General features: G+C 43.5%; 4 protein-coding genes across 5 annotated transcripts; 3 read left to right on the top strand and 1 right to left on the bottom strand.

Annotated features, from left to right (window-relative positions):
* The first annotated feature begins 57 nt into the window (after window positions 1-57).
* Window positions 58-2503, top strand: LOC9645973 (uncharacterized protein At4g17910). Of its 2 annotated transcripts, none has more exons than XM_024680863.1 (14): window positions 58-125; window positions 184-247; window positions 313-420; window positions 475-624; window positions 674-763; window positions 809-882; window positions 951-1044; window positions 1096-1222; window positions 1277-1381; window positions 1428-1578; window positions 1630-1681; window positions 1732-1776; window positions 1842-1937; window positions 2025-2503. In XM_024680863.1, the coding sequence occupies exons 1-14, from the start codon at window positions 88-90 to the stop codon at window positions 2175-2177; spliced, it is 1347 nt and encodes a 448-aa protein (XP_024536631.1). In that variant the 5' UTR covers window positions 58-87; the 3' UTR covers window positions 2178-2503. The 2 variants fall into 2 exon arrangements, with proteins under 2 accessions (XP_024536631.1, XP_024536632.1); XM_024680864.1 differs by having other exon boundaries at window positions 107-125; window positions 302-420.
* Window positions 2504-10845: 8342 nt separating this feature from the next.
* LOC9645972 (probable membrane metalloprotease ARASP2, chloroplastic) lies at window positions 10846-12412 on the bottom strand. Its single transcript, XM_024681109.1, has one exon. It carries the CDS (start codon window positions 12306-12308, stop codon window positions 10977-10979), a length of 1332 nt encoding a protein of 443 aa, XP_024536877.1. The 5' UTR covers window positions 12309-12412; the 3' UTR covers window positions 10846-10976.
* A 351-nt stretch (window positions 12413-12763) lies between these two features.
* LOC9645971 (pentatricopeptide repeat-containing protein At2g13600) lies at window positions 12764-15430 on the top strand. The gene is made up of 2 exons (XM_024681112.1): window positions 12764-12865; window positions 12954-15430. Exon 2 carries the CDS (start codon window positions 12975-12977, stop codon window positions 15357-15359), a length of 2385 nt encoding a protein of 794 aa, XP_024536880.1. The 5' UTR covers window positions 12764-12865; window positions 12954-12974; the 3' UTR covers window positions 15360-15430.
* A 962-nt stretch (window positions 15431-16392) lies between these two features.
* Window positions 16393-19694, top strand: LOC112348380 (receptor-like protein kinase BRI1-like 3). The gene is made up of 2 exons (XM_024680758.1): window positions 16393-16573; window positions 17521-19694. Exons 1-2 carry the CDS (start codon window positions 16393-16395, stop codon window positions 19692-19694), a joined length of 2355 nt encoding a protein of 784 aa, XP_024536526.1.
* Window positions 19695-23900: the final 4206 nt, after the last annotated feature.

The following is a 23900-nucleotide window of genomic DNA, read 5'->3' as shown; positions in this document are numbered from 1 at the left end:
CGATTTAAGCGAAGTCAATCTAAGTCAAGCGTCTTAAAATTAGGTTATAATTCGGCGATGTGAGAGCGTGAATTCGTGGATTCGACGATGGGGCAGCTCAATCCAAACAAGCATTTGAAAGAAGAGTAAGCGCGCCTCGGTTTCCCTCGCCTTTGATCATTCCAAGCGTGATATCTTCCTCAGGTTTGTGAGCAACTTGCAAGGCTCTTCCAAGATCGAGATTGCGGCACTCTCGGCGCTCATACCGGTACCTACATCTTTGTTTCTTCTGTTTCCTTGTGAGATGAAGCTCTGGTGGAAGAATGATTGCAGGCCCTTGTTATTCTCCGGAGCTTTGCAATCTTGCCACAAAAGGGTTTTTGGACATGCCTCGCTTTGGATTTTACTTTCATTGTTCTTCCTACCGTCTTGAGCCTCACGGTAAGATCCGTGGTTTTAGTGATCGTTTTCTCACGAGATCTTCTTTCTTAACAGGTGTTTGCGGACAAAGTTTATGGAATCGCGCTTCTCGTTTCCATTCTCTTGGGAATGAGTAGTTTCCTGCCATTTCTGGAGCGAGAAAAGCTAAAGTCCTCTTCTATTCCATTCAAAAGGCCGTTCCTGACATACTATAGATTTATTATGGTACGTGTTTTGGCTCGTTTGTCCGCAACTTATGCTCCTAAACTTGCAGATACTGGTTACTTGCGTTACAATCCTAGCTGTGGACTTCACTGCTTTTCCTCGCAGATATGCCAAGACCGAGACTTATGGCACTGGCTTGGTGAGTCGATGGATCTTCGTTTGATGGATAGTGAAAGTTTCCCAGATGGATCTAGGCGTTGGATCGTTTGTTGCTGCGAATGCTATAGTCTCCAGACAAGCAAGAAGTCGAGATCTTCTGTACGTAACCTTTCTCGTTGTAGATGTCATGTAAAAGCCTCCTTTTCTTTCTTTGTTTCCTGTTTCAGAAGGACTAGAACCGTGGACATTCTTAAAAGCGTGAGTCCATTGCTGGCTCTGGGTTTTGCGAGACTTATAGCGACGAAAGGAGCAGATTATCAGGTTTTTCTTTGTGACTCAATTGCAAATGGTGAAACTTATTGGTTTGTTCAGGTTCACGTAGGGGAATATGGCGTCCACTGGAACTTTTTCTTCACTTTGGCGGCTGTTTCTCTTCTTACTTCAGTAATTCGCATGCCTGTTTCGTATTGTGGATATCTTGGGCTTGGCATACTGTCAGGTTGGTCGCTCGTTTTGGTGGAATGTGTCGTTTGTTTTGACACTCTTATGTCAGTGCATCAGTTCACCCTTCGCTGCGGTTTAAAAGATTACATTCTTTCCCCGCACAGGAGTTCCGGACTTGTTGATTTGAACAAAGAAGGCATTTTCAGCATCTTTGGTAAAGAACTCGCTTTCTGGAACTCTTCTGATGCTGCTGATATCAGGATACTGGAGCTTGTACCTCCTGTCTGTCCATCTTGGACAACACATATTTTTCAATCCGGGAGGCTTCTTGAAATGGATAGCTTCGTCCTCAAATGAAAACAGCCGCTGGCTAAGCATAGCGGAGCTTTGGCTTCTTGATGGGGCTCTGTGGTGAAGTCTATCTTTGCTAATACCTCGCTATTAACTCTTGTTTTTGTGCAGGCTTTTGGTTGTGGTGCTTGACTCAATCGTAGAGAACGTTTCACGCCGCACGGTATACTCCGTGATTTGCTAATGCATCTCAAAATCCTTCTTTGTGGCCAGTGTAACATGGCGTACGTGATGTTTGTCCTCGCCCAAAACTTAGAGGTATCTTACCATTTCACCAATATATTTTTGCACCATATAGGCTCTAACGCATACATTGTTGACAGGTTATGGCCATCTTTGCCTCGGCGGAAGCGTTTCTCTCATCAAAACTCGTCCTTGTAGAGGCCGTCGACGACAATATGTTATTGACATTCTTAGTGGTGAGCAGCAAGCAATACTTTCATACCTCTCTCTCTCTCTCTCTCTCTCTCTCTCTCTCTCTCTCTCTCTCTCACTGTTCCTTACAGGCAAACGTACTCACTGGTCTGGTGAACCTGTCCATGGACACGATATTTGTTCTTCCAGGCCTTTCGGTTGTCATCGTGGTTGGCTACATGGCACTTCTTGTTGCCATAGTCGCTATGTTCAAAGTCTACAAAATTCGAGCGAAGTTTTGGTAGTACCAGCAAATTTCAAACGATTATCCGGTGGAGCAAGCAGGTTTCCTGCCGCACCACAGACTTTTGACACGCTCTGCAGCTTACATGTAACCAAGTAAAGACATCCAGGTTTCGGAAGAAGGCTCTCCAGGCGTGCTTCACAGCGCCATCCGGCTCTTCCGAGCAGATCAACCATTTGCGTGAAGAACATCAACCACGACATGGCCGCTCTGGTTTGTGATGCCATTGCGAGAGATCTGAGTGATTCATATAGCAGTTAAATTAATGTTTTCTAGTTAACAGCGATCGCTTGTACCATCCAACAGAGTAGAACAGTCGAACTCGTCCCCATAGCCTCCTCTGCTCTTGGGCCGCCTGTCTGGCAGGCGCCCAACTCGCATGAATTCCCTTCGCGGGTATCTGCGGCCCTCTGCGCCCAGCCACTCTCCACGCACTGGAAGAGCTCCAGAACAACTGTAGATCATAACGAATCTCATGGGGTTGATCCCCACGCACCCAGAAGCCACTGCCATAAAACTCTCCAAGCCCATGTTTAAAGGCATTTACCATGATTCTTGAGACTTAGATCATGGAATGTCCTCTAGAGAGAATCTCATGGCAACACAGTGGCCCTGAGCTTGTGTAAAGAACCAATATCCACAGAACAAATACAAACACACTCTTGGGCATCTTTTCCCTTGACATTGGCTAGAGATGCTACCAATAGTGCCTTTTCTTATGGCACTCTCCTTCTCTTTTACAATGTCAGTCCAACTTTGCTTCTTGGGCTTTATAGAAGATTCACTCTATCTTAAATCACCAGCCATCTTTTTATAAGAAGATGTCACAACAATATGAGGTTAGAGATCAACAAAGAAAACTTACACTCCAATTCTCTCCCCACATGCAAGAATCATTACACAATCCCTTTGATACCAAGAAGGCATATTGAACAAACTCATCACTCAAGCCATAATAGTCACTCCAAGGTACTTGGGACACTAATGGAAACATTTGTTGTTCAAAGAAAAAAACCAATATCTATAGAATAGACATAAGCACACTCCAATCCAAACCACACTCAAAATGCTCAGAATGTGCCACTCCAGGAAATAAGATGTTACTCCCATTACTTCCCACTTATTCTCTAACTCTGAGAAGATCTAGGAATCCCTTACATGTGTTATAGCTCCACCACCTCTAATTTATATCACTGCCCTATCTGCTTCTTTGATCACGAGTTTGTGTATGTACTAGAGAAAGGGAAGTGCCATTTAATCCATATGGCAGATGGTAGTATCAAGAGATTTAAGGAATCTTTGGGATTGCAATAGGAGAATCATGAGCGAGGCAATTTGGGGAGCTTGGATAAGTTCAGAAAGATTACTAATGAAACAAAGAAGTTTGAAACAATAATCCAAAATTCTAGGAGATGGCAGGCATCATAAACATTGCGAAAATCTTATCTATGAAGGATAAAAGGATGAGAATGTAGCTGGAACTCACCTTTATGACAACCACAACCCTTTAGTCATAAGAATAAGTTTATATCTTCTTTAGAAAGAAAAAAGTGTTATTTGAGAAGAATACCTTTGTAGCTTGTGAACAGCTGCAATCTAGTGGTGTTCATAACCTTGAAAGAAGTTATAATGGTGTGTTTAGAGAGAATTCTAACCTTGTCCTATTTTGGTGAGGTTGTAAAGAGGGAAGCTTGGAGTTGTTTGCGATTGGTTGTGAAAGCACAATGATCTTCAGTGTTTAGAAGTTATGAGAGAGTTCTCTAAGTTAGGGTAGCCATAAGCAAGTCCTAGTGCAAGGAAGAGCTCGTTACTTTCTTGGGGAAACTGAGTTAGAGAATCTTGGTGTGTATTGAAAACAGCTGCAAACCAGTCCAAGCACGTTTGGGAATAGAGAAGCCACAGTTGAGAAGTTAAAAGTAGGAAAGATTCACTGAAAAATTTGTGCATGGCCTTTCTTTGGTGTTATGAGTTGGTGGGCATAAATTTGACTGCAGGAAGGCCCCTAATTGGCAAGCTGGATGAGCTCAAGAGCAGCAAAAGTGAGAGGAAGGAGAATAGCCTAAGTTGGACATGTGAATCAATTTTGTTGCACCAACTTGCTAGGTTGTACATGCTGTATAGACATAGCAATCTCTACTAATCGCAAAGCATGCTTCGAAAAGACATTGGCTAAATTGAAGATGATATGCAGCCACTTTTTTGCCAACCAAAATGACCTAGTATCAGAAAAGTATTTACAAATATCACATAAAAAATGCTAAACGAAATAGGGCTAACTAAAAAATAATAGGGCTGATGGAATTAAGAATGGTGGGCGCCGCTATGGTGAGCGTGGAGACAACGATTTTGATCATCGGACTGCTTGTCTTGGGTATGGCGCTGTGGTGGGGTCTTTTGTGGAGGCACGGCCGCAAATCCCGTGCGATTATGCCCCTAAACACGGGCACAGACAAGGGAGCCGTCATCTTGCTTGTGCGCGAGGAAGACGAGAGGATCGGACATGTTGCCGAGGTTGAGCGCGAGGTGGATGTAAACAGCTTCTTTGGTCAGGCTTCTACTTTCGAACAAGGTCATTTGATTCTGAGTTGAGTGAGTTTGATTCAGTAAACATTCAATTGTTTTGCAGATGCCATGAGAGTCAAGCATGGCCATGAGGTTCAGGCCGCTAGCAAGATTGGTGGTGACGTACTCGGAGCTGAGTTTATTGCTGGTTTAGAAGAAACACTTGCTCGTCGGAGGCAATGGATTGATCGGTGCGCTTGCTCCCTCAACATCCATTTCAAGCTTCTTGAGGAAGGAGACTCTGGCAACACTCTGGAAAAGTGCGAGGAGCAGGATGAGTCGGATCAAGAAGAAGAAGAAACGCTCGTGACAAGTTCACACAGAGACTCATTGGCAGATCTGGACGTTGCTGAGGTTAGCTTGAAGGCAACAGCCGTGGAGGAAGTTGAGAAGTCAAGTGAAGAATGCATCATCTTTATCGAAGGTATGATCACTCTCTGCAGGGATATGTTAGAACTCACATGTCATTCGTTTACAGGTGACCAGATTGAGGGGGATCAACTTGTCAGGACTCCCAGGAATCTTGATAGTGACGATAGGATGGTTGTTCTTTCAGATGCAAAGGAGAGGAAATCTCAGCCTCCGGAAGTCGAGATGGTGGAGAGTGACCAAGCTCCTCGCAGCCAAACCCTCGGCCTTCCACGCCGCCAAAAGAGAGACCATCTTGACTGGGAATCTGCTATGGAAGTGTCTCGACTCCGCAAGAGAGTGAAGTACCACGCTTATCACATCGACTACTACGACGCGCAGCTCAAGGAAAACTCGATCCAGGCTTGGAGATCAGACTTTTCTTGGCTTGTTCACGAGCCTGCGATCATGAACGAGGATAAGATGAGAAGGAGAAGGGAGTCTCATATTGACTTCTTCAACGGCTACACCGCTGAGCTCGAGAATTATTACAAAGGTACGACGATCTAAACTTTTCCATGATAGAAAGCTTAGCTACGATTGTTCTGCAGGTGCGATTAATAGCGAAACCAAGATGGTGCTTGATTTCGAGCATGTTCCTGCGTCATTATGGGAGTGGATCGAGCCGGACAAGCAAGATTGGAGAGATGGAGATCTCAAAGGAATGAGACATGGCTGTAACAGCTTTTCTGGTCACGCCTCTACTATCAAAGAAGGTAACGTGATTCTGAATTTGATTCAGTAACCATTCAATTGTTTTGCAGATGCCACGAGATTCAAGCCTGGGCATGAGATTCAGCCCGCTAGCAAGAATGGTGGTGACGTACTCGGAGCTGAGTTTATCGCTGGTTTAGAAGAAACACTCGCTCGTAGGAGGCAATGGATGGATTGGTGTGCTCGCTCCCTCGACATCCATTTCAAGCTTCTCGAGAAAGAAGACTCGGCTGGCAACACGGGGAATGCTCTGGAAAGGCAGGAGGAAAAGCCCGTGAGAAGTGGTGACTCAGAAATGATCAAAGTGGCAGATCTGGAGGTTACTGAGTCGAGCTTGAAGGTAGCAGCTGTGGAGGAAGCAGCTTCTTCCAGAATCAACGAGCTGGACGTTGTCATAGCTGTGGGTGACCAAGCTCCAGCTTCCGCTGTGGAAGAAGTAGCGAACCATGATCAAGCGCCAGCTCCTTCCCGACAAAACGGACAGGGGAATCTCGACGTTGTCATAGCTGTGCAGGAAGAAGTGCCATTGTTTTTAAGTGGGGAGGAGGATCGTGATGGAGTTGAGAAAACGAGTGGAGCCTTTCCTCGGGCTGCCGAGCACGCGGATCTTCTTGGCCGTCTTGCAACATGGTTTGGTGGTAGAAGAAGAAAAGTGGACAGAGCAACTTGCGGGCTTCCATCTCGGGAGGATGGACCAGTACAGCTCTTTTACGATCATAAGGACGACAGTTACAAACAACTTGGGGAATTTTATGGCACAGGGAAGGTGTGTGTGGAGATCGTTCGGTGAGCGTTGCCATGACGGAGAAGAGAGCGCAGCTCAAGGTTCTCAAAAGTTTCCACCACGAAAAAATTTCATCTCGACGAGGAGCCGAGATCCTCACTGAGGAGCTCGCGGGGAGGTCCAACGACGATTAGCAAACTTAGCTACTATATCATGACAAACATCATCTACGAGAGCGTTCGTCACGCAACAGCCATAGATGGTTTCTGCAGCAAGGTGATCTTCACCTGGTCACTGACTGTGGAGTAGAGCGCAAACTTGTGCCAGTACCTGAATGGTTGATCTCTTTACTTTAAGAAACTACTTATTAATATATATATTAACTTCGTTAGAAAGAGGAACTCACATGTGCCAGACCATAAGAACAATCCCCAGTGCGAGATCCCGACGACATGATCTCCGGTTCTATCTTGTCGGGCGGCCTCGAGCGCGATCAAACAGGTAGCCTCCATCCAGCGGGAAGATATTCATCACTGCTAGATTCAACTTGTAACAGCGTTAACAGCCCGGCAACATTCGACCTTGCAACCAAAGCTCCCACCGCAACGATGGCAACCAGGCCCGAGACTTTGTTCGCGGTTTTCATCACCATCTGCGCCAATCCCTCCACGACTTTGCTGCCCATCTTCCAAAACTCGCGGCTGGCTTGCACGGTGGCGTCCGCCGGTGGATGTTTGGCAAGAGCTGGACGCCAATCCTTCCATACTCATCCTGTCCAGTTCCAGAGCTTTGGCTTCTTGATGGGGCTCCGTGGTAAAGTCTATTAACTTTTGTTCTTGTGAAAGTGCTCGACTCAATCGTAGAAAAATGGGTCACGTTGCACGAACTAATGCATCCCAAAATCGTTCCTTGTGGCCATGAGCAGCAAGGCATTCATACACTTCTCTCACTGTTTGCTACAGTCAAACATACCCACTGGTCTGATCAAGCTGCCCATGAACACGATATTTGTTCTTCCAGGTTTATCGTGTTGGCTACATGGCACTTCTCATTGCCATAATCGCTATGTTCAAAGCCTACAAAATTCAAGCGAAGTTTGATAGAAAATTTCATTGACAAACGATTAACCAGCTTTCCTGCCACATAGCCATTACAAGACTGGCATTAGTCTGGCACAGACTGAGAGGCCAAGGCTGGAGAACTTATTGTAGCAGGAGTCCACTCCATTCGTGTTCTGGTTTGGTCGACATGGTTTATACCACTCATCAATATCAATGAAAAGCGATATAAAATAGCTTTTATATATACTATTTCTTCATTAACTCTATAATTTGAAGTTTCTAAAAAATAGTTTTAATATTTTTTTAATTTTCCCTAAAATTCATTTTATGTATTAATTAATTCACTTTTAGGTAATGGATATACCTAAAATATGCTTAAATATTCTGGGATATTCTGCCATTATTCATTTAGATTAATCTTGTATTTATAATATATATATAATTTATAAATATGTTTTGTGAGTGCTCGCGATATAGGAATAGGTATATTAATTGGGGTTTAGACCCTTGTTTATATACAAGAATGGATGGACCAAACTCTGTCATAAATGGACAGTCCATATGCTATAGTATTATATATAGTATATTACCTAGCTAAAGTAATATGTATATATATATATATATATATATATATATATATATATATATATATATATATATATATATATATATATATATATATAATATAGACACACATGTATTTACAAATTTTACACCATCCTCCCTTCCAAAAGATGAAAAGGTGATGATAATAAATTAGGTGGAATATCTAGAGCTTCTGTTAGGCAATTATAAATTCCACAAGAATCTAAAGCTCCTATAAAACCACCAATAAAGTTGTTGATAGCCATAACTGAAATAAAACCTAAAGCCATGGAATAAGCATTAACTGATTATGGAATCTTGATGAATCAATTGCAACTTTATATATAACTCCCAAATGCTCAAACTAACCATGCAACCATAACTTTAAATTAGGGAAGTTAGACTCACTTTGTTTGTCTTCCATATCTCCTTATCCCTTCTTCGAAAGAAAAAAAGTTTTGAAGCACTAATTCTATTTGGACTTGCTGTGCTTATCTTTACTTTGCCTTCTATGTATAACTTTACTCCATTATTGCATCCGTTTGGCCTCATTACGTCGGGGCCAAATGTTCCATTTGGACTTGCTATGCTCATCCTCACTCCATAATCCATGTTATTTATCCTTACTCCACTATTACATTCATTCATCCTCACTCTATCGTCGGGGTTGGACTCTCATCCATCCCCTTTACCCCCTCCTCCAAAAAAATAAAAGTTTAAAGTGTTAGGGCAAAAAGGGGAAAACAAGAAAAATTAAAGAAAAACAATTATGAAAGAAGAAAAAGTGGATAAAGAAGCATTTGAAGAGGAATTTGCAACAATTAACAATGCAGAAATGGGGAAATCAAAAGAACATGTGTTTAAAACTTGGAAAATAAAAGACTTCTTATCATAAAATATTTTGGCCATCACAATATAAGCAAAAGATTCACATTGCTCAAACTTTTCAACACATAACTTAACACTTAAGATGGGAAAATCAATAACAATATCCACACTCTCAAGGGAATATATAAATTCCTAAATAGTAACAGTAAAACAAAGGCTCTCAATTGCACTCACAAGTGGGGGCATGCATTCAACCCAAAACTTTGGCCAAAGTAACTCAACTCTTGGAACAAGGGAATACTCAACACCAGAACTAATCAAAGACTTTGCCAATGAAACAAAAGCAAGATTCTCAACTTCATAGACACATTCAACATCTAGATTAGTATGAGGAGGATAGAAAACACTCAACTTAACACTAGACTGAGAATGTGAATCATGAGAGTCACAAATGATTGACATGCCAAGAGAAGCAAATATTGTAGATGAGGAAGAAATATTAGGAACATGAGAAAGTGGCCCAAGCCGAAAAATAAGAAAATGTTGGGAAAGAGCAAAAAAAAGAGAGAAAGGATCAAATGGTAAATTGAAATATTGACACGTACCCCACAAAATCTCCACTTCATCTCCAAAGTTATCTCTATAATAATCAAGCTCATCATACACTCTAGAATCCATTCGAGCTCATATACATGGTTTTCCCATAAACTTGATCTTCGAACATTCTCCAAGAATTGGATTACATCATCCATAGCTTGCCAATCAATATCACAATCACACTCCACATCAACAAAAGATAGTAGAATACCAAGAATAGAACAAGCCATGTAATTACATTCCACAAAAGCTAAAGACAGCAACACACCAAGGATAGGTATAACACTAATATGATCACACCCACAGCACCAAAAGTTCGATCTAATGGAGCAGCATTAGCAACCTCAAGTGATATACTCCTTGATCAATGACAGCATGGCATAGTAAAAGAAAAGAATGCAATAAAGATTAGAAGAAAGAGCAGATCTAAACAATAACTAAAATTCTAAATCTTGCGAAAAACTAATAGAAATTTAGATCTAGAAGAGAATGAAGAAATAAGAATAAAAAAGCACAATCCCAAATATTAAAATAAAGCACTGCTAAAAAACTTTGCCCTTCAGGGGCAAATTGCAATGCCCTTTAACTCTACCAATGTGAGAGCTCGAGATATAAGAATAAGTATATTAATTAGGGTTTAAACCCTTGTTTATATATAAAAATAGATGGATTAAATTCAATCCTAAATAGATAGTTCATATGCTATACTATTATAATTAGTGTATTACCTAGCTAGGGTAATATATATATATATATATATATATATATATATATATATATATATATATATATATATATATATATATATATATATATATATCTATATATATCTATCTTTCAATGTCTCACATTCACTGACTATACATATAGAGATACACAGATATAGACATAGCTTATAATTATAAACTTTATTTGATCAATTGGATTAATAAGTAAGAATAACACTTATTATTAAGCAAACCAAGAATTTCTACATGCAACACATAGCAATTTATTTAGATTTAGAGGCATTTTTATAGGTGATGAGATTAATAGAAATCTTTTAAATTTAAAAATATCACTTAAACTGTTGAATTAAAAAATTACATATTGTGAGGGTTCCAAGCACCCACAATATCTAACTGATAAAAATTAAATTATGTACCAAAAATAATTAAATAATTTATTTAATATATTAAAATAATTTAATTTTTATTTATTTTAGGTAAAATGTATTATATATGTTAATTCTTACAGCATTTTAGAACATGGGTGGACTCACTTGAACTACTACGACTGCACTGGCCTTATATATATATATCAACTTTGTTGGGAAGTGTACTCACAAGCCTTGGACGAAGCCGAGGTTGAGCGTGTCACGGACCATAAGAACAATCCCCAGCGCGAGTATAAGCAAGATCCCTGACGACATGATCCCCTGTTCTATCTTGTCGGGCAGCTTCTTCCCACCCCTCAGCGCCTCAAGCGCGATCAAAGCCAGATAGCCTCCGTCCAGCGCCGGGAGCGGCAAGATATTCACCACTGCCAGATTCAAGTTGAGCAGCGCTGCGAACTGGAACAGCCCCGCAACGTCCGATCTCGCAACCTCGGCCCCCACCGCAACAATGGCCACCGGGCCTGAGACTTTGTCCGCGGTTTGAGCAAAGTTCACCACCACCTGCGCCAATCCCTCCACGACTTTGCTGCCCAGCTTCCAAAACTCGCGGCTAGCTTGCACGGTGGCGTCCGCCAGATCTCGGGCCTTCACCCGGAAGGTCTGGATGTTTGGCGAGAGCTGGACGCCGATCCTTCCATACCCATCCTTGCTCCTGTCCGGGAAGATGTCCACGGTCACTGCCTCTCCTCTGCGCTGGAGCAGCATCTGGATCTTCTTTCCCGGCCGCTGCTTGATCACGTCCACGATCTGCATTACCGAGCGCTCGTCACTGCGGACTTCCTGGCCGTCGAGCGCGAGGATCACGTCGGCTGGCCGGACCCCGGCTCTAGCTGCGGCCGAGCTCGCGTAAACCTCCGGGACGACGACCCCCGGCAGGATCTTTTGCTGGAGGAGCCCCACCGTGAGCGTCTGGGTGAAGAGGAGCGTGTAGGCGAAGACGATGTTTGCGAAAACGCCCGCGGACATGACGAGAACTCTGTCCAGGATGGGCCTGTTCTTGAGCAAGTCGGGATCCTCGGGCGAGAACTCGCTGTCTGGATTGTCGTCCGGGAAGCCCACGTAGCCGCCCAGCGGAATCGCCCGGACCGAGTACTCCACCTCTTTTCTCTGGAAGGTGGCCAGCTTCGGCCCAAATCCAATAGAGAACTGGCTAACATGGATGTTTTGGAGCCTGGCCGCGAGGAAATGCCCGGCCTCGTGAACGAGGATGATCACTGTGAGAACTCCCACCGCCTGGAGGACCGATTCCGGGCCTTCTAGTCCCCCTAGCGCCGAGAAGGCTGGAGGAATTGCCAAGAGCTTCTTCCCAATTCTCCCATGCCGGGACGAAGAGGAATTGATAATTAGCTGTCGCCGCTGCGAATCCCTGCGATCCTCTGTGGGATTGAGCCTCGCGACTAGAATCCTGGTGATCGTCCGGGTCTTTCTCGTGAGAATCGTTCTGGATTGCTGCCTGTGCGGGTGAAGGAAACTGCCTGTTCCATCTAGCAGCGCCATCGCCAGCTCCAGCGCTCCGAGAACCGAGCAGCGCTTACCTAGAAATGCGCGAGTGGATCCATCCTCTTTCTCTCGCAGTGAAGAACCCTAGAACGATGCTGGCACAAGGGGGAATATGCGCGTGGAAGAACCACAGCCTCACAAGAGGGATATTATTCACGCGAAAATTCGAAAAAATGCGGGAATTTGTAGGTTAGGGTTTTAGCCCGCAAGAGAGCGATGGCGCTGGAGGTCCCCTCCATCGCCGTCGCCTCCAGTAGCAGGAGCTCTCAATCCTTCGACAAGGCAGCGTTCGCGGCACAGATCCGGCAATGCGCTGCATCGCGATCGCTCCCCGACGCACGGCGCCTGCATTCCGCGATCGCCGAGGCCGGCGGCGACGATCGCGAAACCTTCCTGGGGAATCTCATCGTCCAGATGTATGGCAAGTGTGGGAGCTTGGAGGACGCGGCGATGGCGTTTGAGCGGCTGGAGAGGAGGAATGTGTTCTCGTGGAGTATTTTCATCCAAGCGCACGTCCACAATGGCGAGAACGATCGAGCTCTTCAGATCTTGAGGTACATGGATTTGAGTGGCGTCAAGCCCGACACAGTGACTTTCATCAGCGTTCTTAGTGCTTGTACCAATGCTCGTTCCTTGTCGCAGGGCAAGGGAGCGCACGAGAGAATGCAAGCTACGGGGCTGTGCTGCGGGGAATTCGTGGGTAATTCTCTCCTCAACATGTATGGGAAGTGTGGGGGTGTGGAGGAGGCCAGAGAGTTTTTCGAGAGCATGACGCACAGGAACGTTATCTCGTGGTCGACCATGGTTGCAGCATATGCCCAGAGAGGAGATCACGACCAAGCGCTGGTTTTGTTCCAGAAGATGGAGGAAGAAGGCGTGGAGCCAAACGAGGTAACTTTTCTCAGCGTTTTGGATGCGTGTGCTAACGCAGAGGCTGTAGAGCAAGGCGAGATGATCCACCGGCTGGTGGCGAGGAAGAAGCTGGACGTCGGCCTCATCGTTGGAACTGCGCTGGTGGGGATGTACGGCAAGTGTAGCCGGCTGATCGAAGCGAGACAGGTGTTTGACGGGATTGTGGAGAAAGACGTGGTGACTTGGAGCACCATGATCTCGGCCTATGCCCAACTTGGTCATGTCCGAGAAGCGATCCAACTCTTCGGGTATATGAACTTGGACGGTGTAAGGCCCAACGAGATCATCCTCATGAGCATTCTCGGGGCGTGCTCTAGCGCCGGTGCTCTAGCGGAAGGCAAGATGACACATGAACTCGTTGTCATCTGTGGATTTGGAGCAGACGTCTCCACTGGGAACACACTTATCAAGATGTACGGGAAGTGTGGAGACTTGGCATCTGCGAAGGCCGTGTTTGGAGGGATGGAGAGAAGGGACTTGATCTCCTGGTCTGCGATGCTGGCGGTCATTGCCGAGCACGGGCACTGCAAAGACGCTTTTGTTCACTTTCGGAGGATGGATCTAGAGGGTGTGAAGCCGGACTACGTGACTTTCGTCAGCTTGCTGGACGCCTGCTCTCTCTTGGGTGCCTTGGTCGAGGGGCACGTAATCCACACACGGATAAGAGCCGAAGGTTTTCAGTCGGTGATGTATATCGAGAATTCCCTCATCGATATGTATGGGAAGTGCGGGAGTTTACAGGCTGCCAGAGAGATCTTCGACCGTATGAGTCACAGAAACGTGATTACCTGGACTACGATGATCACGGCGTGCGTCCAGCACGAGCAAGGGAAAGAAGCTCTTGAGTTATTTGAGGAGATGGAGAAGGCGGGTGTGGCTCCGAATGCAGTGACTTTGGTAGCCGCTTTAGATGCGTGCTGCATCTCTGGGGCTTTGGACGCGGGAAGGGAAATCCATGCAAGGATATCTGCGAGTGGGATCGAAACAGACAGGATATTGACATCGCTCGTCGACATGTACGGGAAGTGTGGGAGTTTAGAGGATGCGAGGACGGTTTTTGAGAAGATCAAGGGACGAAGGTGTGTTCCTGCCTGGAACGCGATTATCCGGGCTCATGCAGAGAACGGCCACGGTCAAGTCCTTCAACACTATCGCCGCATGAACCTGGAAGGACTAACGCCAGACGACATCACTTTCACGACAGTTCTTACTTCCTGGTCAGACTTCGGCAATCTCAACGAAGTGAAAGAAGTCCACCATCAACTTCGAGCCGGCGGCTACGAGTCCGATCTCATACTCGCGACAGCGCTCGTCCACATTTACGGGAAGCTCAAGAGTCTCGAAGATGCCAGGTTTTTGTTCGACCGAACGGCAAACAAAGACGTGGTTATCTGGAACGCAATGCTGGGTGCCTACGCGAGCCAGGGCCTCGGGAAGGACGCGCTGGAGCTCTACTCAGAGATGGATCAAGCACCAAACGACACCACCTTTATAAGCGTCCTGGAGGCGTGCGCCAGCACTGGCTCCATCCACAAGGGCCGCGCAGTCTACTCACGTATCACAGAAGCTGGATTCGACTCCAACGTCCAAGTCGCTACCTCACTGGTGTACATGTTTGGGAAGTGTGGGAAGCCAGAAGAAGCGAGGCTTGTCTTCGACAAGATGCGCGAGAAGACGGTGGTTTCATGGACGGCCATGGTCGCAGCCTACGCGCAGCAGGGCCACGGAGCGCAGGCACTGGAGCTGTTTCAAGAGATGGATCTGGAAGGAGTCCAGCCCGATCAAGTGGCCTTCTTGAGCATCATCCATTCGTGCAGCCACTCGGGCCTGGTGGAGGAGGGGCGGATTTACTTCCTCAAGATGGTGGAGGACCAAAGCTTTACGCCAGGGGTGGAGCACTTTGTGGGGATGCTCGACTTGCTTGGGAGATCTGGGAAGCTCAACGAGGCTGAGGAGCTGATGGAGTTCATGCCAGTGGAGCCGGGTGTTGTCGGCTGGAACACGCTGCTGTCGGCCTGTAAGACGCACAACGACACAGAACGAGCTGGTCGGGTTGCTGGTGGCATGCTTGTGCTCGGGCCGGGCCATGCGGGACCGTATGTATCATTCTCCAACATTCTTTCTGGTAAAGGTTAGTTTAAAGGAAATGGAAAAGTGGTGTAATTGCAAATTTCAAGAAATTTCAAGAGGAGAAACGCTACAAGAGCCAAGTTCCAGATTCAAAGACAAAGTGAAACATCCATTATTATTGTTGGATCTAGCATAGTGAAGGACAAGTTCGTCGCATGCTTCTGCCGTACCACCTCTGTCGTTAGCCGAAGGCACGGCACGGGGTCTGCGCAGTCGTTGGTCTTCGGTCTTGGGTCAGTTTAGACATTGGACCATCAATTTCGAAATATTTTGACCTTGCATCTTGGTTATCTGCGGTGCTAGCAATCTAGAATGTATGAGACATAAATAGCCGTAAGAAAAGAAAAGGCTTGTTACATTTGTTCTTATGCTTGCTATCATGAATTTGTGCAGGAATCAGCCATGTTCAGAGCAACGATTTTATCATACTCTTAAAAGGCAACAGGACCAAGCACTCTCTGATTGGAATGTATCAAACAGCCACAACTTTTGCCAATGGTTCCTCACAACAGTGTAATTTCCCTACCTCAATGGCACAGTTTCTCCTGCTCTGAGAAAGCTCAAAAACCTCCATGCTGCAGAAGTGCAAGCAGTCTAAAAATGTCTACCTTCAGCGGAATCTGAGGCATCTCAGGCTCTCTCAGGCTCTCTCACAACAACTTCCAAGGCATCTTTGATTCATTTCTCACCTGCACTGAACTTGTCAACAATTTTTACTGGAAGAGTTTCACCTCAGGTTGTGCATTTCAAACACCTCACCTGGAAAACAATCTTTCAGGAGGTAAGCGTATTTGTTAAATGAATATGGTTTGTTAAACCCTTAACTCGAGATTCTTGCTGCTCTATCCAAGTGCACAAAACTGCAGCATTTGGATTTCAGCCAACGAGCTACAGGACAGTCAGATCACACAATTGGGACCATTGCGATCTCTCAGATTCCTAGGTGGTGTTCCTTCAAACTGGAGTTTTTCGACCAGCATCAAAAGGATTGACATCTCACTAATGGTCCCATTCCTACAAATTGGAGCAAGAGCCTCAGATGGCTGACCTCTCTCACAATAACTTTGAAGGAACAATCCCAAATTTCTGCCCCAAGGGATCTGCTGCAGAACTTGAGTACGTATGTGACCTTCAGAAGGATGCCAATGCAAGCAATAATAATGATATAGGTGGATTGTTTCCTACTTTTAGCTTTTATTTGGCTGCTATGGTGGCATTTTGTACGACTCTTTGTGCCTTATTGGGACATCACTCATAAATTTCTTGGTTACATGCCCACCTTTTGCAAACTGGAAATGTGGTGACATTTGCTAAACTTCAATCCTAATATTTAATTAAATTTTTAGATATCACATTGTGCATAACTCTTATATCAATTATCACTTAAATTTGGTGTCCATGGATAAAACATATAAGGTGTATTAATGGATTAATGCTAACATTGATTGTGAGAAAAACTTAAGGAAAATAACTCACTTCCTTTTCCTCATAATCCATATTAATTACTTCATTATGGCATTGCCAGTAAATTGTTTGAGTTGAAGGGATCACAATATGATGCTCCAAGCATTTTCTAACACTGGAAGCTGGAAGATACTAAAAGGATCTTCCACGCAATGCCCTAGTGAGACTGGTGATGGTGGACATATACAATGTAGCCACCCACGTGCAGTACGGCAGATTCTAGGGGAGATGCCTGAGTGGAATATTGTGTCATGGACAGCTATGATTCACAGGTATGTAATGTCCACCTGTGTTGGAATGATTCCATCTTGTGGAACACTATGATCCAATTGTGTGCATGGCCAATGGGAGACTGTACTAGAGCTCTCCCATTTGAGTCTGTACAAATGGGAGACAGACTGATGCATTGTACACGTGGTGGCATGTAGCGAGTGGATCTGTGATACTATGTCATACTCTAGATTGACTTTGAATGGGCCCTTTGAGTCATTTCTTTTTTGTTTTCTTCACTAGACTCGTTTTTGACACGGCAATTGTTATATTTGATTTCTTGTGAATACTTTGAATATGCAGTAAGGATTGACTTCCTTCTGCTCTTTCTTTTTGACTCACATATGGTGTAAGTGTTGTTTATAAGTCCGTGAAATATTAGAAAACACTGAAGTCATGTTTGCGTTGGTTTGTTTTCTCTGTTTTCTTACAGTTGTAGCGAATACAAAAGACACTGGCACATTGTGGCGCTTCCAAAATGCTGTTGTTGATCATTCCAAAACTCTGAAGTCTTGGAATGGGAACCAAAGCACTCCTTGCAAGTGGGATGGTGTAACTTGTTCTGAGAAAGGTCGGGTGATTGAGCTTAGCCTCCAATCCTTAGAACTATCCAGTGCTCTTCTTGCGACCACAATCCAGGAGTTGGGATGTCTTCAGGAATTGCATTTATATCAGAGTCTTTTCACAGATACATTGGAAGGGATATCTTTGCAATCTTGCTCTTTAAGAGTGCTCAATATCTCCAGAAATCAGCTCACTGGAAGTTTTCCAACTGAGCTTCTTGGCAATTGTCCACACTTGACTCGGCTTGATCTCTCGCATAACCAGCTCAATGGCACAATTTCATCAGAGCTGAATTGCAAGAGTTTTGAGTATCTGGATCTTTCAAGCAATCAATTCACAGGAAGAATACCATCACAATTGATCAAAACTTGCACCAATTTGCAAAATATTTCACTTTCTGATAACAAGTTCTCTGGCGCATTTTCCCTTTATGATTCCAACAAAGTTCATACGCTCAACCTGGCAGGAAATAGATTCTCCACATTTCAAATCCACTCAGATGAGGCATGCAAGAATCTAATTGAGCTGGATATTTCCTCCAACAACATCTCTGGAAAACTTTTCCATGGACAAGCTAAGTGTTCTTCACTCAGACTGCTTAAACTCTTTTCCAACTCATTCTCAGGGACATTCATAGAACTCCTAGGCAGTCCAAGCTTAAGCAAGAACTTCTTACCATCTCTTGAGCTTCTGGATGCAAGCTATAATCGTATTTCTGGTGAAGTTTTGGGAATCCATTACAGACTTCTCTTTCTGAATCTCAGCTCCAATAATCTCAACAACACTCAAAACAATGTGTGCTCTTTATCATCTCCTTCCAGACTCAAAAGCCTACTATTGCCAAACAATAAGCTTGTTGGTGGAATTCTTTACTCAGTACTGAGTTGCACTAGTCTGGAGATGCTGGATTTGAGTTTCAATACATTGAGTGGAAACATACCAGTGACACTCTGCAACAAGCTTCCACGCCTCCGCCACCTTCTTGCATGGGTGAACAAACTTCAAGACACCATTCCATCCAGTCTTGCAATGTGCTCCAACTTGACCACAATAATCTTAAGTTACAACATGCTCGAAGGAGTCATTCCTCCAGAGCTCTCACGGCTTCAGAATTTGAATTGGCTATCTCTCAGCAGCAACAGGCTTATCGGAAGCATTCCCTTGTCTTTCGAGGAGCTGAATCAAATCCAAACTCTGCAACTTAGCAATAACTCTTTACAAGGTGATATACCTTTGGGCTTGTCCAAGAACAAGAATCTGCTTATGGTGGACTTGAGTAACAACTATTTCTCTGGGAGAGTTCCTGCTCGTATTGGCCGAAACGCAACGGGAGAGCTAGTGTTTGGGAAGAATTTTGTTACTGATACCGATTTGGGGAACTGCAAATTGTTGGAGGTTCGACAATCTCATTGCAAGATGGATACTATGTTGGAGATGCAAGGAATTCTTTTAGAAGATTTGAAGAAGCGTTTAAACACTCTGGTTCATCCAGAGTGCTCCTGGACAATATTGCTATATGGTAGTCATTTCAAGATGGAGGTTTCCAGCGCCATGGTGCTGGATTTGTCACACAACAATCTAAGCGGCCAGATCCTGGCAAGCATTGGTGACATGCGCAGTCTACTCAAGATGGATCTTTCTCATAACTTCCTATCAGGCCCAATTCCAGAGTCCATGGGAAATCTTGATAACATCCAGATCTTGGATATTTCTGAGAACTCATTGAGCGGAACGATTCCAGGCTCTCTTACTTTGCTGAACACTCTCTACAGCCTGAATGTTTCCTACAACAATCTATCAGGCTTGATTCCTCAGGGAGGCCAGCTTACAACTTTTCAAAGCAGCAGCTATGAAGGCAATCCAGGATTGTATGGCTTTCCTCTTACTTATAATCACACGTCTTCAAGGAATTTCACCACAGCAGAGGAGAAGACCCAAGAGGTTGATGGAAGGGACGAGGAACTTCTAGCTGGAGCTTTGCTATTTGTCATATCTTTTGTAGTCGCTACATTCATAGTGACATTCAAACTAAAATTTAAATAATGCATGAGTTCTTTTTCTCTACTTGTGATTGTTTGTCACGGCTGTAAGTTTTGGTGGAAAGACTCAATAGTTACTTCATTGCATTTGGGTGGTTGTATACATGAGTATGTGGCAACTCTCGGTGGTTTGAGGATGGGTGATGTGGACTTTGTTTGGTTTCTGTCACCTAGCTTGAGTGTTTTCATGAAGGCTTACTCAAGGTAGAGCCTTGGTCAGTACGTTTGTCAGCATCTAGCTTGACTGTTTCAAGAAGACTCACTCAAGGTAGAGCCTTGGTCAGTACGTCTGCCAGCATCATGTTAGTAGGTCACAATTCCAAGAGAATTTTGCCTTTTTGGATCAGCTCCTATATGAAGTGGAAATGCAATTTTATGTGCTTTGATCTTGAGTGGAATCATGAGTTCCTCATAAGAGCAATAGCAGACTGATTATCACACTAGAGCTATATGGGAGGCAGATCTTCAAGAAGCTTACTCAACCCCTTTGCTATTGTTGCTGCTACTACATATTCTGATTTTATTAAAGACATAGCTGTGATAGCATGCTTCTTCAAGCACCAACTGCAAAATGTTCTTGCAATGGATTCTCCAAGTACTTTGCCATGCAGCTTACAAGGTAGGCTAAATCTGGCCTTGTAGAAATCACGGGATAGATCATGCTGCCGACCATCAACACAAGATATATCACTTTTCTCCTGCTCGGATGTTTGGATGTGGAAGCCTTGGAAAGCTTAAGGCTTGCTTGCATGGGAGTGGCCACAAGATTAAAAGTACCTTTGAAGTGCATCTAAGATGTGTTTTTCCTGAGAGAGCTCAAGAATCCATTGTCTCTAGTTCCTTCATATTTGGATTCCAAGGTAGTAGTGCAACTCACCAAGATTTGACATCTCAAATTTCCCAGAGAGATGAGTCTTAATTTGGATATCATCCACATAAAGCACTAGGAAGATAAATCCTTGGCCTTTAAAGTAGATATATAGGTTATCATTTACTGAGTTATGTATGAATCCTAGAGAAATAAAAAAAACTATTAGTCTTGTTATATTGCTCATACTTAAGTTTTGATTTGGATTTTTTGGAAGGTCATCCGGCCTAAATACTGCCTTCTTCAATGATATCACCCACCCGCTGCAGCCTCTAGAGATATCTCCAGATGCATGGTCAGTTGGTTCACCAGGGTGGGGACAGGTGTCGGGAGCACCTAGAAGAAAAGCCAGTGATCTCGGCTTTGGGGGTTTTGGTTGGTGTGAGTTGAGTGTTGTCCATATGTTAGGTGGGTAGTCACGAATCACTCTCGAGTGAAATTCAATGATGCTTAACACTAAGTATCCCAAAACTTTGGGATACTCTATATTTGAACCCTTATGGATCATTTTGTGAGACACAAATCCCTAAGCCCCAAAATGAAGCCAAAAAAGTGCTATATAAGAATGGTCAAAGCCAAAGCTAAATGAGAGGAACATATTTGGTTTAAAGGCTTCTATTCAAAAAGTTAAGAGCAAAAGTGGAACTCCCAACGAAATGTTTAAGGAATGAGTATGAAACAATTAATAAGTGAGTCTCTAGAAAAGGGACATAAGAGGACTAATACATGATATAAAGAAGTATCGGGACCAAATCTGAGATGGACTTGAGATGGAGTCCGAGATGGAACTGAGATGGAATCCGAGATGGAGTCTGAGAAAAAGTCCGAGATGGACCCGAGATGGAGTCCAAGATGGAGTCTGAGATGGACTCGAGATGGAGTCTGAGATGGAGACTAAGACTAGATTTGAGACTGAGACCGAGACTATGTCGAAGATCAAGTTTAAGTCCAAGTCTGAGTCCAAGGGTGAAAGCTTAAAGCAATCGTCTTCAAGACATTAGGGGGTTTGGTGAACTCCAAAAGTATAGTAGGGGGAAGAACTTTAATGGAATTAGTTTGGCTAAGAAAAGTTAGTATGACCAAGGAAGGCTATACCCACGTAGTGGGTGATAATATAATCAATAAGGAGTCTAAAGCTAGAGTGAATATAAATAAACAAATGAGATAACTTGGTGAAGTGTTTAAGAGCTAACTCTAATTCTCTTAGGAGATCAAATGGTCAATGCTCCCAATCCAAGTGTGGGTGGCACTACCTACTTAGATACCTGGTGTGGCTCATTGAAACTTTATTTTAGCTATATGGCTAGAACACCAAAGGCAAAAGCTGGGGAGAGTACCCATGAAATTCACATTGGGCTGTGGTGTTTCAAAATGTCATCCCAAAATCCAAGATTATGGAAAAGAAGAGGAGCAATCTTTTCATTTAGTGACCAATGATATGGTCATATGGCAAGAAAGTCCTAAAAAATAATGGGACTTAGTGGTTAAGTCTTCAAGCCCTGACCCAGTAGCAATGTTGGCAAGCATGGCTGTGGATGAAAAAGGACTTAATGGGGATTGAAGAAGGGATATTGGGGAAGGGTATTCCCTATGTTTTTGGGAATCCCAAGGATGGTAAAGTGTAGTCATAGGATGACCACTTATGGATGAATGGCCTAGTCTTTAGGAGGTGAGACTATGGTATGCATGATCTTGAACTACCCACAAGACAAAGGTGAATGGATATAGCTTTAGCATAATAGGCTGATATGCTAGTGGTACCTTTAGGTGTTTATTGTAGAATTGGACACATGGAACATTTGGACCAAGTGCAAAAGCTGAGTGGTATAGATGCCATTCATAGGGCTAATATGTCCTCAAGTCAAAATTAAGACTTAGGGAGGTTGTAAGTGAGATTTCTCCAAATGGTCAAAGGTGTGGTTAAGTGACTAAAGTAGAATGGAAACTTTAGTCCTTTATACGTCTCTCAAGTCATTTTCTTTGGTTGCTTATAATTTGCCACGCTTCTCTGCAAGTTCACACCCTCATAAATGAAAACTGAAAACCCCATTCTCTTGATACCCTACCCTTAGATTGAGCCTAGTTGGAGGCAAATTGAACTTATTAGTTATTAATATTAACATAGGGTGTAATTCCCCTATCCAACCAATAGAGTTGGACTCGAGACCACTTTGATACCAACTATAAGCTTCTTAATTTAGACTTCTCAAGAGGTCATCTACCTTAGTACTATTTAAATCCAAAGATGCTTAACCCCAAATATCCCAAGACTCTATAAGTAATCAAAGAGAACAATTTGAGAGATGATCCATAAGGGTTCAAATATAAACGGAAATGGCTCATGAATAAAAATGCACCCTCTTTTCCAATAAATTTAAGGGTTTTGTAATATTTAGGGTTAAGTGTCTTTGAGTTTGAATAGTATTGGGCTACATGACTTCCTAGGAAGTCTAAATTCAAGAGTTTACATACTATTAACAGATTAGAAAAAAGAATGCACTCTTATTTTCCTTTATATTTAAACATTTATGGATAATCTCTTGAGTTGTTCTCTTTAATTATTTATATATACATCCAAAAAACTACTAAGAAGCTATGTAAGAACTAAAATTTTGGCATTTTTTTCATTCTCTACAAGCTTAGCTAGTAAATTGGTAAATAATCTCCTTTATATCTGCCCATAATAAGAGTGAAAGGTTTTACCTTTTGTTCATTGATTAAGTGTGCTTGTTCCAACTTCCTCTAGACTTTCATATATCTTATAATTACATCTATGTGATGTTGGGTTTTTAGCTCTTCATTCCTTTACACACGCCATGATATCATTATAACTGCTAACTGTTGGGACCTTTTGTGTAGTGCATGTGATTATGGGATGAGATTTGGATATATTATCATCGTAAATCTTTGGAACCTTGGGGGATAAATAAGGATAAAATAGCCATTAATAGCTCTTTTATCAAATAATTACCCCTTTGTAAGGAATTAACTCCCTAAGGTGTCGTAGGCTAAAGGAAACCATGACCAGAATGATAAAGAGTTCATCAGATGAGATGCAGTTTGAGATCGAGTCCGAAACTGATTCCAAGACTAAGTTCGAGATTGAGTTTGAGACCGACTCTGAGATTGAGTTCAAGTTCGAGACTGAGTCTGAGACCAAGTCTAAGATTAAGTCTGAGACCGAGTTCGAGGTCAAGTCTGAGATTGAATTCAAGATTAAGTCCAAGACCGAGTCCTTGGTTGAGTCCAAGATTAAGTCTATCACCAAGTCCGAATACTAATACAAGTCATGGGGTGAAAGCCTAAAGCAATCGTCCCATAAGAGGAGAGGGGGGGGGGGGG

The sequence above is a fragment of the Selaginella moellendorffii genome, unplaced genomic scaffold (assembly GCF_000143415.4).
Source record: "Selaginella moellendorffii unplaced genomic scaffold, v1.0 SELMOscaffold_29, whole genome shotgun sequence".
Lineage (NCBI taxonomy): Eukaryota > Viridiplantae > Streptophyta > Lycopodiopsida > Selaginellales > Selaginellaceae > Selaginella > Selaginella moellendorffii.
The sequence above is the reverse complement of the archived record's forward strand: the minus strand, read 5'-3'. Positions and strand labels throughout refer to the sequence as shown.